The sequence below is a fragment of the Schistocerca piceifrons genome, chromosome 9 (assembly GCF_021461385.2).
Source record: "Schistocerca piceifrons isolate TAMUIC-IGC-003096 chromosome 9, iqSchPice1.1, whole genome shotgun sequence".
Taxonomy (NCBI): Eukaryota; Metazoa; Arthropoda; class Insecta; order Orthoptera; family Acrididae; genus Schistocerca; species Schistocerca piceifrons.
The window spans coordinates 18,640,599-18,655,916 of record NC_060146.1 but is presented as its reverse complement, the minus strand read 5'-3'; the positions used below and the strand labels follow the sequence as shown (position 1 = coordinate 18,655,916).

General features: G+C 40.7%; 1 protein-coding gene across 1 annotated transcript in view; it reads left to right on the top strand.

The window, feature by feature from the left end:
• LOC124717132 (zinc finger protein 679-like) overlaps positions 1-15,318 on the top strand; it is a 190,818-nt gene that overhangs the window by 46,288 nt on the left and 129,212 nt on the right. The window contains exon 3 of the mRNA XM_047243871.1: positions 10,623-10,679. Within this exon, the coding sequence (XP_047099827.1) occupies positions 10,623-10,679 (57 nt within the window). The remainder of the gene's footprint in view (positions 1-10,622; positions 10,680-15,318) is intronic.

The following is a 15,318-nucleotide window of genomic DNA, read 5'->3' as shown; positions in this document are numbered from 1 at the left end:
AGTCTCTTGCCATTGTTTCGCTAATGAGATGATTCCTCTCTCTCTCTCTCTTTTTTTTTTTTTTTTTTTTTTTTTTTTTTTTTTTTTTTTTTTTAAAAAAAAAAAAAATTGTAAGCGGTGGTAGTATGCACAAGAGCAAGCCATTCCACTAGCAGCGACAGGCCGTAAACACGCACTATCAGAATGCGACAAACAATGCCTGACGCATAGCAATGGCTACCTGGTAAAGCTTAACTGCTAAGCTTACAACTCGAACCGAACTACTGTAGCTGTATCGTCATTCATTCGACCTAAATTGTGCTTCATATTACAATGGACCAACTTTGTTTCGATATGGAGGTGTGGCCTAAAACTTTTCTCTCCCCTTGAATTTCGAGTCGCAAATTTCAGGTGCGGCTTAGATTCGGGAATTTTTTTTTCCTTTATTTCGAGTCTCATTTTTCAGGTGCAGCTTAGATTCGAGTGCGGCTGAGATTCAAGTATATATGGTAGTCTGACCTGCCGTACGTTTTGTACGAAAGAAGGTATACCGTTTGGCAACTACATTGACTGATTCTTTGAAATATGCATCTAATGCAGACAAAATTTCATCGCAGGACAGAGTTGCTACGTCGCGTCGGGGAAATAATTTGACTATCACACGGTACGTGTGCACCGCTACGGAGGATAACAAAAAAGGCTGCCGCTCATTACCTTGAATTCTGTAGGCGGCGAGATGGAATCCAAATTGGCGTGACCACTCCGTCCAGCTTTCCAGTGCAGCATCAAAAGGACGAAAAGTAGGTGCAACTGCGTGTTGTGGCTGCGTTAGCGGTGGAGCGGCGGCTGCCGCATCGTTTTGCATTGCACGTTGACCCTGGACGAGCTATCCAAGGGCATCCAGTAAGGCCTGCGTCTGCTGATTCTGTAAGCGATAACGGCAAAGCCATTACGCAAGTAAATCAGGGCAGTATAGTTACGAACGCGGTGTCGCCTTGTCGCCAATGTTGTGGGTTGGCAGGAGAGCCAACACCGTGATTAGAGGAAGCCGAAAGGCACACGTTTTAGCTCACGCAGGCTGGCGTGAGGTCTGGAACAGAATTTAGAAAAACGGACGTAGCTGGTGGAATACTTAACTTTAATCCATAAATGGTGAACGTCGGTCTTGACGGTACATGATTCATAATATCAATAGTAACTGATAATGGCGCCTTGCTAGGTCGTAGCAAATGACGTAGCTGAAGGCTATGCTAAACTATCGTCTCGGCAAATGAGAACGTAAGTAGGCAGTGAACCATCGCTAGCAAAGTCGGCTGTACAACTGGGGCGAGTGCTAGGAAGTCTCTCTAGACCTGCCGTGTGGCGGCGCTCGGTCTACAATCACTGACAGTGGCGACACGCGGGTCCGACGTATACTAATGGACCGCGGCCGATTTAAAGGCTACCACCTAGCAACTGTGGTGTCTGGCGGTGACACCACAAACATAGGTTAGCCAGATTTTACTCGCAGTGATGTTGTTGCACAATGCACATAGGGCTCAAAGTACAAGGGGCATTCAGTAAGAAATGCAACGCATTTTTCTCTGAAAGTGGGTTGGTTTTATTCACGATTCTAATACAAAATGTTATTCCCTACACTTTTGGCCACAAAACCCTCTTTTTGAACATAAGTTCCATTCAATGTGACCACCTTACACCACCCTACTGGGAGGGCCTGTATGGTACCATTCTGCCGGTCAACATTGGAACCAACATCTTGCTGCATCTGTGACCTACCCATCATCCATGTATTGCTTCCCACAGAGTGTATCTTTCATTGGAAGTCAAAAGATGCAAGATCTGGTCTGTAGGATGGATGGAGAAGAACAATTCAGTGAAGTTTGGTGGGCTCCTCTGGGGCATGCAGACTTTTGTGAGGCCTTGCTTTTCAAGGACAAGGAGAAGTGATGAACACACTGAAGTTATTCCTTCAATTTCGTGAGGGTTGCACAGTACACTTCCTAGTTGATTGGGATAACCCCTTCAGAGTCCCAGAAGACTACCATCGTGGCTTTACCAGCTGCAGTTACGACTTGGAATGTTTTCTCCTGAGGAGAGATGGGGGTGGTGCGAATCCATAGATTGCCGTTTTGCTTCCAGTTTGAAGTCATGAACTCATGTTTTATCACCTGTTATGATGTTTGACAAAAAATTGTCACAATAGGCCTCATAATGTGCAAGCAGTTCTGGACACGTGGTTCTCTGTTGCTATCTAAGCGGAAAGGAAACCGCCGGGCACACACCGTTGAGTACCCCAACTGTTGGATGAATGCGTCAGCACTACCAACAGAGACATCTAGTTGTGCAGCGAGGTGTTTCATTGTGATTCATTCATCACCTTGAAAGAGAGTGTCCACACGTTCAAGCATTGCGGGAGCGACAGCTGTGTGGGCCAGCCAGCATGCGGGAGATTGGACAAGTTGGCGCAATTTCGTTGCACTGGTGACAGATGCCACACCGGACAATTTGCCGTGCTTCTGTTCACTGCGAGGTCTCCAGAGACATATTGCAAGTGCCTGTGAATACCTGTGATGTTTTCTGCCAAAATAAACTCAGTGACAGCTCTCTGCTTGGGACGGACCTCCATTACAGACATTATTTTGAAGGCTACATATAATACCACCACCTAATGGAACTTTATAGAACAATATGGGCGGAAGCAGGGTTATTCCATTATGTTCCACAGCCAATTCCGCATTTTTTCACCCGAAATTAGGTGAGAAAAAAGTGTGTTGCACTACTTGTTGAAAGCCCCTCATATTAATAGCTAAAACTTTAAATTTAGTTTGACAGGTTATTTAATTTCTGTGTATATATTAACTCTGATTAAAGTGAAATATAGCCAGCTCATTATCTATATCTGAAATGAGACTATAAGATGAAAAGAAACAATTTTTGTTTTAATCAGATACTTGTCATAAACTTAATTTGGATGGATTGCAGTGAGACTCCAAACTGATTTGTTTTCAAATGTTTTTACAAAAAGTAAAATGATTTCTGAGAAACAAACTTTAGAATTATGGTCTTCAGAAAAATGCATCCACATTGCTCCTCCTTGTTTACCCACAGCCCGTTACATGATTACCTTGCTCATTTTTGTCTTCAGATATCATGAAGAGCTTCTTTGGTCTGTCTAGCATTCATTCACCTGGCATTGTGTCTAGCTCACTTCCAGTCTGTTTTCAATACACTCAGAAATTCGTCTTTGTACCCTGGTCCATCTATTTGTTGCCTTGTCTTAACCTAGTAATCCCAAACTTGCATTTCTCCAGTGCTTGCTGATACTACGAAAATGCACTCAGTCTACAAACGAGACTACTTTTAAAATCTCATGCTACCCATCCTAGAATATTTTGTAAGTGTTTGGGGCCCATGCTAAATAGGGGATATTGAATGTACACAAAGAAGGGCAGGACAAATGGTCACAAGTTTGTTTGATCCATGAGTGAGTGTCCTGGAATTTCGGAAAAACCTGAGCAGCAGACACTTGAGTACACGCACTATGTATCTTGCAAAATCGTACTTAAAAAGTTCCAAGACCCACAGAGGGCTCCATAAAAATGTAGACACTCTTTGATAGTAAGTATTAATGGAACACATGAACACATCATTACAATTTGTACACTGGGGAAAGGTTATTTTATGTATTCAAATTGATTCCCAGTAGCAGCCAAATAAAGTCGGTACTGTTGAACTTTTGACAGAACTACGACTGTTAGTGTTGCCGGTGTGACAGCCGCACAGAATGCCTCGATGGTTTCTCGTAGCTTGTTCAGTGTAGCTGGCCTCTGTCGATAAGCTTCATTTTTCAAGGTCCCCCATAGGTAGAAGTCAAGAGGTGTATGTTGTAGAGACCGTGATGGGTACTCAATAGTTGTCTTCGGCCTATCCATCATCCAGGTAGATTTTCATCCAAGTGGGCTCTGACATCTCTTTGGTAGTGAGTTGGAGCACTGTCTTGTTGTAGGTAAAATCTTTCATTTCCAAACACCTCTCAGATGGCAGGTAAAATTGATGTTCACAGTATTCGAAGATACATCTTGCCAGTTATGGTACTTTCAAAGAATGGGCCAATTAAACCCCGCGATGACAGACCACACCACACATTAACACCCAGTAGATTGGCTTATTTGTTCACATGAACGTGAGTGTTCTCAGGAGTCCAGTGCATGTAGTTGTGGCAGTTTACAGTACCGTTCAGTTTGAATTGCACCTTGTGATACCAGATCATCCTTGCAAACCATTCACCTTTGCAAAGCACACCTTCAAACTACTTGCAGTACTCCATTCTCGGATCTGGATTGTCCTCGTTCATAGGACGTAGTGGTCTTGAAATGTACACTGTCCACTTTGCAGCCTTCAGAAATTGTTCTACGCTTGATCAGCTCACCACACTTTCACATGTGCACAATGCTTTACAGATTTTTGAGGTGACCTAGTAAAATGTTGCTACACAGCAGCACTGGAAGCTGAACTAGTTGATATTTTTGGTCAGTCAGACATTTCCTTATGCAGATCCTGAACAGTTCCATTGCATTCAAATTTAGCACAAATACAATACATTGTTGTATACGGTGGTGACCGAGTTCTGTACACATTATCCCACTGCCATTGTACCTCCATCATGTTTTTGTACTTCCGGTACCACTTCAGTACGGCGTTACATTGCTGAAATGACAACCTTACTTCATTCATTGGTGTGCTGTCATCTGCTGGAAAATGCATGCCAAGATATGCTGAGAAAACAATGGACTGTGCTACCACATAAAATATCAAGGTATGTCATTTTGTACCAAATATATTAACTATCAGAGAGTACATACATATTTCGAGACCCCCTTGTGTACACCCCTATGTATCATTCTCACAGGGACTGTGAAGGCAAGAGTAGGCTAATTACCTTGCAGTCAGAGGCATTTACGCAATTATTCTTCCCCACTCCATATAAGAATGAATTGGGAATAGTTCTTAACACAGGATACAGTGGGAAGTAATCTCTTCCATGATTTATTGAGTATAAATGTTATGGTGAAATACTGGTCTTTTGCAGTCCGTGCCCTTATGCAGGCATTGGTGATGGCAGGCATTTAATTCCCGCCACCTGCTGCTCCAACTGATTCAGTGACATCCCACTGCCGTGTTTCTGTAGGTGGCACTATGAGCTAACAGGCCATCACTGACCCATGAGGCCCAGCATTACTGTTTCTGAAGTGGGCTGACAGAGATGTTGGAGAAGAGAATACACTTTGATTGTGTAAGTGTTTGGGTGTCAGAGAAAATGTGTGTCTTCTGGACATTGAATAGTCTCTAAAACAGTAACATGGCATTTGTGTATCCTTAACACAGCACTTAATGTGTTCATTGTGAGCCTAAGATAAAACCTCTGATGTATGTTGTTGTGAGTGCTGTCTGTTTCTCCCATCATCCTGAAAGTAGTAGGATATATACTCATAGTGTGTATCTTCTTTGTCATTTTCAGATGAAGTTGAAACTGAGACAAACCTTCAGTTTGAGAAAGAAATCAAAAAACATAATTCCAGCTTATTACATCAGCATAAACAGCCATTGGTTAAGAATTTTCAACTGTCAGCAGATATTTTAACTCCACCCAATTTTAACTGAGTCAATGTGAAATGTCAGCTACCTTTATTGCATCAAAATATTCGAGGACTGAGAAATAAAATTAATGAATTAACTATCTGCATAGATGAATTAGAGTCTTCAAACCCAGCTGACATAATCTGCCTCTCTGAACATCATGTGACCACCGGTATAGAACTTTTAAGTGTTACAGGGTTTAGGTTAGTATCTCACTTTTGTAGATCAGAAATGGAGAAAGGAGGAGTTGCCACATTCATCAGGAACTGTCATAAATTTAAGAACATAGACATTCATAAATTTTGCCTAGAACAGCATATGGAAGCATGTGCAACAGAATTAGATTTTCACAAAAAATCCTTCATAATATTAAGTGTATATCGAGCACCTGCAGGTAACTTTAATCTGTTTGTAAACCACCTTGAAGCTGTACTGGCCCATTTAACAACCAAAAACAAAGAAATAGTTCAAGTAACTTCCATAATATGAATTTGACCCTCACTACCCCAACAGAAATAATGTCCATTATAAAATCTTTAAAATCAAAAACATCTAGTGGGTATGATGAAATATCAACAAAGTTAATTAAAGAATGTGATTCTGAGCTAAGTAACATATTAAGCTGTCTGTGTAACCAGTCGTTTACTAGTGGAATATTTCCTGAATGGCTGAAATATGCTGAAGTTAAGCCACTGTTTAAGAAGGGAGATAAAGAAATAGCGTCAAATTTCCGTCCAATTTCACTGTTTCCAGCATTCTCAAAAATTTTCAAAAAAGTAATGTACAGTCGTCTTTATAACCATCTTATCTCAAATAACATACTGTCAAAGTCACAGTTTGGATTTCTAAAAGGTTCTGATATTGAGAAGGCTATCTACACTTACAGTGAAAATGTGCTTAATTCATTAGACAAAAAATTGCAGGCAACTGGTATATTTTGTGATCTGTCAAAGGCATTTGACTGTGTAAATCACAACATCCTTTTAAGTAAACTAGAATATTATAGTGTAACAGGAAATGCTGCAAATCAGTAACATTACCAGATTCAAGTTTGTTTTGTTTGCCGATGATACAAACATTGCAATAAATAGCAAATCAAGTGTAGTCTTAGAAAGATCAGCCAATAAAATATTTGTGGACATTAATCACTGGCTCCTAGCCAATTCTTTGTCACTAAACTTTGAAAAAACACGCTACATGCAGTTCAGAACTTGTAAGGGGTGTCCCAAGAGTATATGTCTAACATACGATGACAAGAAGATAGAAGAAGTGGACAGTGTTAAATTCTTGGGATTACAGCTTGATAACACTGGTCAACACTCATTTTCTTGCCAAGGATATTTGAGTGGCTTTAGGATGGGTTAGTAGTGCTGAAGACGAATATAGCAACCATTTATGCAGTTTGGCTCTAGTTTTTGAGATAATGCATGATTTATTCAAAAAATTAGAAAAAATTGCTAATACTGAACTCGAGCGCTACAAACTACAATGAAAAAAGAAAATAATCTTTATAAATAGCTTCTATGAAAACCTGATAGGCATTTGTCCACGTATAAAATATAATTGAAAAGTTTCTCTATAAGTATATCATTTTCCGTCCATGACGAACCGCTTCCTGCACGCTTTCCTTTTATAGGTCTCTTCCAAACAGTCACGTTGCAGATTCCAGCAATAATCTGCCATCATATGCCTGTCCCATCTTCCTTTATATCTTTCCTCTATTCCTTTCATATCTTGATGGAACCGCTCTCCTTGTTCCTCACTGAAATCACCTAGATTACGAGGAAATCGATCCAAGTGGCTGTGAAGGAAGTGCAATTTTATGCTCATGTTAGCTCCTAAGTTTTGAAAGTTAGTGAGCATGTTTTTGACCAGTTCCTCGTAATTGGGAGCTTTATGATTGCCCAAAAAACATTTTACAACAGCGACAAAACTGTTCCAGGCCGATGCTTCAGTGACAGTCATGACACTTGTAAAATTGGTATCGTTGATGAGCCTGCGAATTTGAGGACCATCAAATATTCCTGCCTTAAGTTTTTCACTACTGAGTCCAGGGAACGTATTGCAGATGTATGTGAAGCAATTACCATTTCTGTCTAAAGCTTTGGTGAATTGCTTCATTAGTCCTAACTTAATATGTAATGGTGGAAGAACAATCTTGTCCCTACTAACCAGAGGTTCATTAATGATGTTTGCTTCACCAACAGCCATATGTTCCCTTGGAGGCCATGTTTTCTGCTTCCAATGTTCGTGCTTTGCCCTACTATCCCACATGCAGATAAAACATGGGTGCTTTGTGTATCCACTTTGTTGTCCAAGCAAGAAGTTCACCATTTTCAAATCAACACAAATCAACCACTGGTGCTGCATATACTGAATTTTCTGCAGAACCATCTTGATGTTAGCATATGCTTCACAAAGTTTTGTTGAGTGGGCAATTGGAATAGATGCGTAACGATTGCCATTGTGTAGGAGAACACATTTTAAACTTCTAGTGGAACTGTCTATGAAGAGAGGCCAGTCCTCTGGTCTATATTCCGGCAGCCCCAATTCAAGTAAAAGTCCAGGTATATTGCTGCAATACACTATAACCTCTTCTTGGTTGAAGTATGGAAGAAGGTTTTCTTCTCTCGTCCGGTAAGCTGTTATTTTAACACTTGGATGAAGACAGTTCTTTTCCTTAAGCCTGGATGCTAAGAGTTCTGATGCTTGCTTTGAAAGATTGAGTTCTCGTATCAAGTCACTGACCTCCTTCTGGTTGAACTGCTGGGGTTGTGTCTCACGTCCTTCGTATTCCGAACCACTACTTGTACATTCCTCGCCGTGCACATCGTCATCTGATGATGTTAGCGTGGGTAATGTTGTGAAGGTTGGTACAGGAACATCGTTGCTGTGCACCACCGGTCTTCTTGCTGACTCCAAATCGAGATATTCCCACTTTCGTTTTTTGAACCTATTAAAACCTTTCACATTGACAATGCAAAAATAGCAATCATCTGTATGGTTCTTCTGCTCTCGCCATACCATAGGCACTCCGAAGTTTAAGCTTTTCCTTTTTCGTTTTGTCCACTGCCGTAAGCACTCCACACAGCATTTACAAACTTTATGGGGTGCCCACGCCTTGTCTTGATCTTCAATTTTAATTCCGAAATATGCCAGATACGCTTCCTTCACAAAAGGAGTGATATTCTTCCTGTTCTTTTGAAGAACGTATTCACCACAAATGTAGCAGAACTCATCTGGATGGTTCACGCAAAGACGGCGTGAAGAACTCGTGTTTTCCTAAAACAAAATTGCACAAATACTACATATTATGCAGAACTTTCTTGTATTTGCATGTCAATCACATCCAACAAACATCATTAATTGTTTTGTGTGAAATGAATACTCACCTCTTATTTGCTACGTCACGATGAAAAGGTTCTATCTCCTTGAAGCTGCACTGCACATGTGTGTGACTTTCGACCATCGCCATTTTTCTTGTTTACACTGAACGCTACCTATCGACTGTTGCGGGGATTACCTCGGCCAACAAATGAATGTCGAGTACCGCCGAATTCAAATCTGCACAACCCTCAATATCTTCAACACACGCACCGCACAACAGGACTGAACACATACTGACAGTGTGATGTTTGCATGATGTAATCCTCAACCACACAGATGCACTCCCTGAGCACAATTGTGTAATAAAGATAGTACAATATCACTAATTAAAAAACAGGTAGCAAATACATTACACCATATATGGACCCTGCAGTCGATATTATCCACATGAAACTCTCATTTCCACAAATAACCTATATATCAAAAACCAGAGCCAATTTGGAAAAAGCACAAATATACTCGGAATGAGTATCATAACAGTATCCCATTTTCGTTCAAACTTCCCTGGCAACGAAAAAAAAAATTTATTTTGTAGAGCTGTGTAATAAATTCAACTGGGAGGAGCACACCACAGAACTGCTGAAGCGTCTTAACAAATCTCTGTTTGCAATGCGAATTTTGTCAGACATAGGCGGTATAAAAATGAAAAAGCTGGCAGACTATGCTTACTTTCATTCCATAATGTCATATGGGATTATTTTTTGGGGTAATTCATCAAGCCAAGCTAAAGTTTTCCAGGCACAAAAACGTGCAGTAAGAGTTATATGTGGTGTGAACTCAAGAACATCCTGCAGAAGCCTGTTTAGGGAACTAGGGATACTAACTACTGCTTCCCAATATATTTATTCCTTAATGAAATTTGTCATTAAAAATATATCACTTTTTCAAACCAACAGCTCAATTCATGGAATCAATACTAGAAATAAGAATAATCTTCACAAGGATTTAAAGTCACTTAGTCTTGTACAAAAAGGTGTGCATTATTCAGGAACACACATTTTCAATAACTTGCCAGCAGCCATAAAAAGCTTAACAACCAATGAAATTCAGTTTAAGAGAAGCCTAAAGGATTTATTGGTGGCCAACTCCTTCTACTCCATTGATGAATTTCTCAGTAAAACCAACTGATTTGTGTATAAGTACAACATAACTTCTGCACGATTTCAGTGCAGTAATGTGTTCATTGAAAATTTGTGTGTGTGTGTGTGTGTGTGTGTGTGTGTGTGTGTGTGTGTGTGTGTGAGTGAGTGTGTGTAAGTATAATCTAACTTCTGCACCATTTCAGTGCAGTAATGTGTTCATTGTAAATAAGTATTACAGTAGTTGTATTACATGTTTATTACCTTATAAATAAATAAAAAAACTTTTTTATTTTAAATTCAGTGCATTAGTATTTGTAAAATGACTCTTAGTGTTCATTAAAAAAAGACGATCATTCCACTTGGGACCTGTGGAATGGTACATTAGCTTACTTGTTTTAGTTGTAAATATTTGTCATGTATTGTTGTTTTTCTGACATGTTCCACATCCTGGAGGACCTCCTCACTACGGATCAATTGGAGTGAAAGTAAATCTAATCTAATCTAATAATCTAACATATTCTACATTAACTTTTGCAGAAATTGGAAACCCCTGAAGATCCTGATGCACATGACCCACTACAGCTGAAGAAAGAGGTAGGTAACTCCAATTAGAGTATTACTTTGTATCTAATTTAGATGTAATTCCCACAGTTATAGTATGATGGATAGTCACCAAGTCACCTTGAAAAAATAAAGTTACAGAGTAAGTTTTTCTTGTTTGTTTGCAGATAAATGTCTGCTGTTCTCGGCCACACTTGAAATCCCGAGACCACAGCAAACTATTAGAGGAACCAAAGCAAATTGGTGCAGCCCATTTCCACTTTCCCTGTGTGTTTTGGCTCCTGTAGTAGCTTGTGGTGGTACTGTGATCTCGGGATTTCAGTGTGTTCCAGGACAGCAGACATTTGTCTGCAAACAAAAAAGAAAAATTAATTCTGCGACTTTGTTTTTCAGAGCAGGTAGTTAATTCTGCGACTTTGTTTTTCAGAGCAGGTAGTTAATTCTTTGACTACTCCTTGAAGGTAAGTTTTTAAGCATTACAGAAGCAGCATGTGGTAACTGCTTCTGCCTGCTGATGTATAACATTAATATCTTGGTCTACTGTGTGGTAAGTTGTTACAGGATTAAAAAGAAATTCTCATGCAGGACAAGTAAGAAAGAGCATGGCAGATCACTGCTTATCATACAGAGGAAGAACAGAAGTTTGCACGTATAAAACTATTAGAGATCCTCCTTCCATTGCTGATGGTCCACCAATGGTCGTGGAGCATGTATCTTTTATGATACATTCACTAGCACTAGTGAAACATCAGGAAAATCATTACAGAAACATTGACTGATACTGAGACAAAAGACTTTACTTTTTTGACAGTGTGTCAAATAAGATTCTACACAAAATTAGAAACATATAAATTAAATGAAGTATTCTGTATATATTTTTTAAAATTTGTTGTCATTCTAATTGCCATACACCTAAGCACCCTTATGAAGCAATCCCAAGAGTATAATTGCAGCAGTGTGTGAACTGTAGGATAAGAGTACTGGAGCATGTGTAGCTGCAAGTGTGGATTGTGAGTTGTGCCGAGATAGCTCATTCAGGTACGACACAATTTGTAAAAGGTGAGGGCTTTGGTTCGAGTCCAGATCAGAAGAAGTTGACACATATCATATTGGAGTTCTGAGCTCAATTCCTGTGCTTGTAGAAAAATTATAATTTATTAAGGGTGGGTCCGCCTTTTTGCAAGTACAGAAATTATTGTTTTGTTACATCACCCAAATGTTTCACCACAGTTATGGCACTCTCAGTTGTTTTTTGTAATTGTTTACCCCAAATACATACATACGGGTTATTTTTAGGTTAAGGAATAAGGGACATGAGATATTGTTGTCATTTAAATTGTATGTGCACTTTACCTTTTATTTTACATTGTGGGTGTCGTGAGGCTACTAACCAGAAACAGACACAGGACTGAATTAGTATGCCATGTCATCTGCAAACATAATGCATTTTTAAAAATCATCTGCATTGCATTTTTTGCTTATTATCCAATTTTTAAAATTGGTGTTCTGGTAAAATCTGCAGCAAATATTCATTTTGGCCTTACCATTGTAGTATTTCCTTAGCTGTGACAAGTTGTTTTTATGTACCAAACATGTCTTCTGTAGCTGAGCTGAACCTGAACACTGCAGAATAAAAGATTCGTTCACTATGGAGGTCATTGATATTGGCAAATGTTTACTATTCGTCAGTGTTTTCTTCAAACTAGGTGATGGCTGTATTTTTATTTCGAGACCCATTGTAAATATTTACAACAAATAGTAAGTTTGAGCATCAGTACATCTGTGGTTATGTTTCAATAAAATTTCCCATCTCTCATACCAGGGAAGTAGTGTAACACTTGCAATCTGCTAAATCAGCAAACAGATTGCATTTGTTAGTGTGAGAGCACACAGTCTGCTTGCTTAGCGCCTGCCCCCCCCCCCCCCCCCCCCCCAAGCACAGTTATATGCACCTACAAGTCCACACGGAGAATGTTGGTTAACCTGCCAGTCAGGCTGAAGCAGTAGCAGAATGAGTAGAATCTCACAAGCACACTGACTGCTCTTTATCAGACAATTTGAAAGATAATGTTTAGCAAAAAAAAAAATGGATTCTTTCAGTCTTATAACCTTATTTCTCAGCTTTACAGTGAACTGCCTATCTCCTTGGTCCTTTTTATTCTGATACATGAAAATTAAGTAACTCACTACACAAGTTTTGAATAGTTTGCAATGAGAAATAGAAGTCAATGTGAATTTAACATTTGCTGCACATTAGGTCGTTCATATGAAATGTAGCACTCGTTGAATTTTCTTTTAATCTTCAGAGAACACCTATATCTATCCCCTTTCTCAAGAAAGTGCACTCACTTCCATCTGCAAACATAAACAATACAGTGAGACTGGACTATCTGTAACATACCTCATACCTCTTAAATGCTTCAGTCTAGCCATCTATGCCATCACATCTGTAGTGACGAGCAGTCCCTTTTGAAATATACCAAGGGTCTCACTGAGACCTTCACAGACTGTAATTGCCCTCCCAACCTTGTACAGAAACAGATCTCCCATGCCTTATCTCTTCAGTCACCCCCCACCTCCCAGTGCCTTACCATTCCCCCAGTACTCAGTACCACATTGAACTGGAGCAACTGAATCACATTCTCCAACAGGGTATCCGCTACATCTTATTGTGCCCTGAAATGAGAAATGTCCTACCCAATACCCTTCCCATCCCTCCCGCAATGATATACTGCCGCACACTGAACCTGTACAATATCCTTGTCCATCCCTCCACAACCCTTGCTCCTGCCCCCTTGCCTCATGGCTCATATCTCTGTAATAGACCTAGATGCAAGACCCTCCTATAAATATTCCCACCACCACCACCCCAACCACCTCCACCTACTCCTGTCTGGTTACAAGCTGCATTTATCCCATTACAGGCAGGGCTACCTGTGAAACAAATCATGTGATCGACAAGCTAAGCTACAACCATTGTGCTGCGTTCTCTGAGGACATGGCAACCAACAAGCTGCTTAATAAATGTAACTTCATCCTATGTCCAGACTGCGAGACTTCGGCTGGTCAATTTCCAATCATAAAATACCGACAGCCGTTATATTGGTTTTATTTGTTACGCAACCAGTTTCGACATTACATTATACCATCTTCAGGCTGCATATATCGAGTAACCTTCGTGTTAGAAACCAGTGCAGCACTGTCAACTGTCCAAGGAGCACACATGCTCGTGGGGAAAAAATCTTCACGATACCAGTTGACAGTGCTGCACTGGTTTCTAACACGAAGGTTGCTCGATATATACAGGCCTAAAGATGGCATAATGTAATGCCGAAACTGCTTGCGTAACAAATAAAACCAAAATAACGGCTGTTGGTATTTTATTATTGGAACAAGCTGTTTGTCTGAATTAATGGCCACTGAGAAACTGTGGCCAAGAAACAGCTGGACTACCCCGTTGCTGCGCACACTGCCAAGCACTGTTCTTCATTTCAGTGACTGCTTCACGGCCCGTGTCATTTGCATTCTTGCTGTCAACTTCTTTTTCTCTGAATTGCAGTGTATACTACATTCCTGTAACCCTCGTGACCTCACCATTCATTTGTCATTGTCCTACACCCACCTATCCCCTTCCCTGTCCCCACAACCCTCTCTTCTTCCGACACACTGGTAGTCTTTTTACTTTTCTCCTTTTCTGCTGACTTCCTCCCACACCACCATCGTCCACCTAACCTTCTGGCTGCACCTAGCCGTCCTACCCCCTCTCCACCTCGCCCGGGTGTGCTCCCACAGTCAGCACTTTACTGTCCCCCACACCTAGCCTGCTATCCCTCACCTGCCCTGCGCCAGACTACTCCTAACCCCTACCACCCAGTTTGCTTCTCCCATCGTGCACTGGTATGCACAGTCTGGCTTAGGCAGCCAGAGACTGTCTTTCCGTGAGTGTGTGTATGTACACGGTGTGATCAAAACTATCTGGACACCTGGGTGAAAATCACTTACAAGTTTGTGCCGCCCTCCATCAGGAATGCTGGAATTCAATATGGACTTGGCCCACCCTTAGCCTTGATCACAGCTTCCACTCTTGCAGACATATGTTCAGTCATGTGGTGGAGGGTTTCTCAGGGAATGGCAGCCCATTCTTTGCTGAGTACTGCACTCAGGAGAGGTATCAATGTTGGCACAAACTCAACATTCCAAAACATCCGAAAGGTGTTCTATAGAATTCAGGTCAGGGCTGCCAGGCCAGTCCATTATAGGGATGTTACTGTGATTCTTCACTCCACACAATGTTTTTCCACTGTTCAATTGTCCATTTACCGGCGTGATGTGTGGCTTATGAGCAGCCACTCGACCATGAAATCCATGTTTTCTCACCTCCCACCTAACTGCCATAGTACTTGCAGTGGATCCTGAGGCAGTTTGGAAATCCTGTGTGATGATCTGGATAAATGTCTGCCTATTACACATTATGACCCACTTCAACTGTCGGCTGTCTGTCAGTCAACAGACAAGATTGGCGTGAACGCTTTGTGCTGTATGTGTCCCATCTTGTTTCCACTTCACTATCACATTGGAAACAGTGGACCTAGGGATGTTTAGGAGTTTGGAAATCTCACGTACAGACATATGACTCAAGTGACACCCAATCATCTGACCCCGTTCAAAGTCC